General features: G+C 49.0%; 1 protein-coding gene across 1 annotated transcript in view; it reads right to left on the reverse strand.

Annotated features, from left to right (window-relative positions):
* EMWEY_00034560 (hypothetical protein, conserved) overlaps window positions 1-2500 on the reverse strand; it is a gene marked incomplete at both ends in the record, with an annotated part of 5427 nt that overhangs the window by 2329 nt on the left and 598 nt on the right. Inside the window, 5 exons of the mRNA XM_013478532.1 lie at window positions 316-396; window positions 1310-1374; window positions 1614-1725; window positions 1965-2119; window positions 2179-2257. Coding sequence (XP_013333986.1) covers window positions 316-396; window positions 1310-1374; window positions 1614-1725; window positions 1965-2119; window positions 2179-2257 — 492 coding nt within the window. The remainder of the gene's footprint in view (window positions 1-315; window positions 397-1309; window positions 1375-1613; window positions 1726-1964; window positions 2120-2178; window positions 2258-2500) is intronic.

Consider the following 2500-nt stretch of genomic DNA (forward strand, 5'->3'; position numbering starts at 1 on the left):
GCACTGCTGCTGCTGCTGCGGCTGCTGCTGCTGCGGCGGCTGCTGGCAGCATCGCTGCTGCGGCTTCTGCTGGTGCTGCGGCTGCTGCTGCCAGTGTCGCTGCTCCTGCTACTCCTGCTGCTGCTTCTGCTGCTGCTGCTGCGTCTGCTGCTGCCAATTGCTGGCGTACTAAATTTGCTGCTGCTGATGTGTCTCTTGGTGCTGCTGCTGTCTCCTGCTGCTGCTGCTGCTGCTCTCCCTCTCTCTAGAGCAGCAGCAACAGCAGCAACTCCATCAGCGGTCACCTTACCAGCAGCAGCAGCAGCAGCACGAGACCGCTGCTGCTGCTGCTGCTTGCTGCCTGCTGCACCCAGCAGGCAAAAAGAAATAAACTCCTCGTCCCCGGTATCCAACAGCCTGCTCGCACCCACAAACCCTAAACCCTAAACCCTAAACCCTAGTCCATGATGCCCTAATCACTAACCATCCTACTGTATACTGTAAGGAGGCTAAGAAAGGGTTTATTAGGGTTTAGGGTTTATTAGGGTTTAGGGTTTATTAGGGTTTAGGGTTTATTAAGGTTTAGGGTTTATTAGGATTAAGGGTTTATTAGGGTTTAGGGTTTATTAGGATTAAGGGTTTATTAGGGTTTAGGGTTTATTAGGGTTTAGGGTTTACGCCTTCATTTCTTTAGCTCGTGTTTGCACTTCTACGTCTTTGTTGGTGGATAGGAAGGAAGCAGCAGCAGCAGCAGCAGCAGCAGCAGATTTTTGCTGCGGGTTTGCTGCTGCTATTTTGCATAGAGTAGTAAGCATCAAGCTGCATATATTCCCTTTTGCTGTTGCTTCTGCTGCGCTGCTGCTGCTGCTGCTGCTGCTGGTATTGCATGCGCAGCAAATACTGCTGGTGCTGCTGCTTCTGCTGCTGCACCAGCAGCAGCAGCTGCTGTTGCTCTCTATTATAGACCATGGCTGCCCATACAGCTCAAGGGGACGAAGACGCGAGCTGCCTATACACCGCAGATGCGACAGCAGCAACTGTGCTGCTGCATCTAAACCCCCGTAAACCCTAGGCAGCAAACCCGCGCAATCTCCTATTATAGAGCTGCATAACCTGCAGCAGCAGCAGCAGCAGCAACAGCAACAGCAGCAGCAGCAGCACAGGCAGCAGCAGCAGCAGCAGTGGGTGGGGAAGATGGACAGGAAGGGAGAAGAAAGAAACAACGTAATGGGCAGAGGTGCAGCCCCTTGTCAGCAAGGGTTTAGGGTTTAGGGTTTAGGGTTTAGGATCTAGGGTTTAGGGTTTAGGATCTAGGGTTTAGGGTTTGTACCTAAGAAGGGGTTCTTCGAGGTGAGGGTTCCGTAGGGCAGAGATAGCAGCGCGGGCGGCCTTCAGCTGCAGCAAACACTAAACCCTAAACCCTAAACCCTAAACCCTAAATATTCTCCGCTAAACACTAAAGCTTATATATCCATCCCTTCAGCGTATTAAACCCTAAACCCTAAACCCTCGATAACAGGTAGCGCTAAACTCCAACCACACTAAACCTCCATATTACCATATAACCCCAAACCCTAAACCCTAAACCCTAAACCCTAAACCCTAAACCCTAAACCCTAAACCCTAAACCCTACCCTAGCCTCTGTATTAGATAGATGAGAAAGAAAAAAGATTGTTTTTCCCCAAAGGAAAGAAGGACAATCCAATGGCGCAAGAGAAAGTAAATCAAATGCTCTTTCTACATACCTGAATCAGAATAAACCCTAAACCCTAAACCCTAATAAGCCCTAATAAACCCTAAATAAACCCTAATTAACACGAATTAACACGAATTAACAGGAATAAACCCTAAACCCTTGGTAATATTTAGAAAAAAATAAACAGGAAAACAACCGCCAGGGTTTACTCTTTATTGATGTGTACGTGAAGGGGTCTGCGCCTAAGCTTCAGGGTTTAGGGTTTAGGGTTTAGGGTTTAGGGTTTACTGCTGAGGGGAAGCATATTTTTCCATGAGCAGCGCTGCAGTTGTTAGGGTTTGGGGTTTAATTGCTGCTGGCAGCAAATCGATTTGCTGCAGCAGCGCAGCAACGCTGCTGCTCCATGAATCTTCTCTTGCTAATTTTTCTAATAGTTGTAATGCCTATACACCACAAACCCTAAACCCTAAACCCTAAACCCTAAACCCTAAATACAGCTTACAGGTTTTTCACTGTTAATTCTCTGTATGCACGTCAGCACCACCAACCACAGATAGCGTCTATAGTCTACCCACCCCATCCTAAACCCTAAACCCTAAACCCTAAACCCTAAACCCTAAACCCTAAACCCTTGCTTACGACGAGCTGTACTGCTGGATCTTTGTCTTCTTTTGCCATGGACAAAACCCCCGGCAGCAAAAAGACAAATCGCGGCGCATCTCTAATCTCCTTCTCCAGCAGCAGCAGCAGCGCCTCTGCAGCAGCAAGCCGTACGTCGGCACGCTGCAGCAGCAGCAGCAGCAGCAGCAGCAGCAGCAGCAGCA

Source organism: Eimeria maxima, genomic scaffold, assembly GCF_000499605.1.
Source record: "Eimeria maxima Weybridge genomic scaffold, Emw_scaff473, whole genome shotgun sequence".
Classification (NCBI taxonomy): Eukaryota; Apicomplexa; class Conoidasida; order Eucoccidiorida; family Eimeriidae; genus Eimeria; species Eimeria maxima.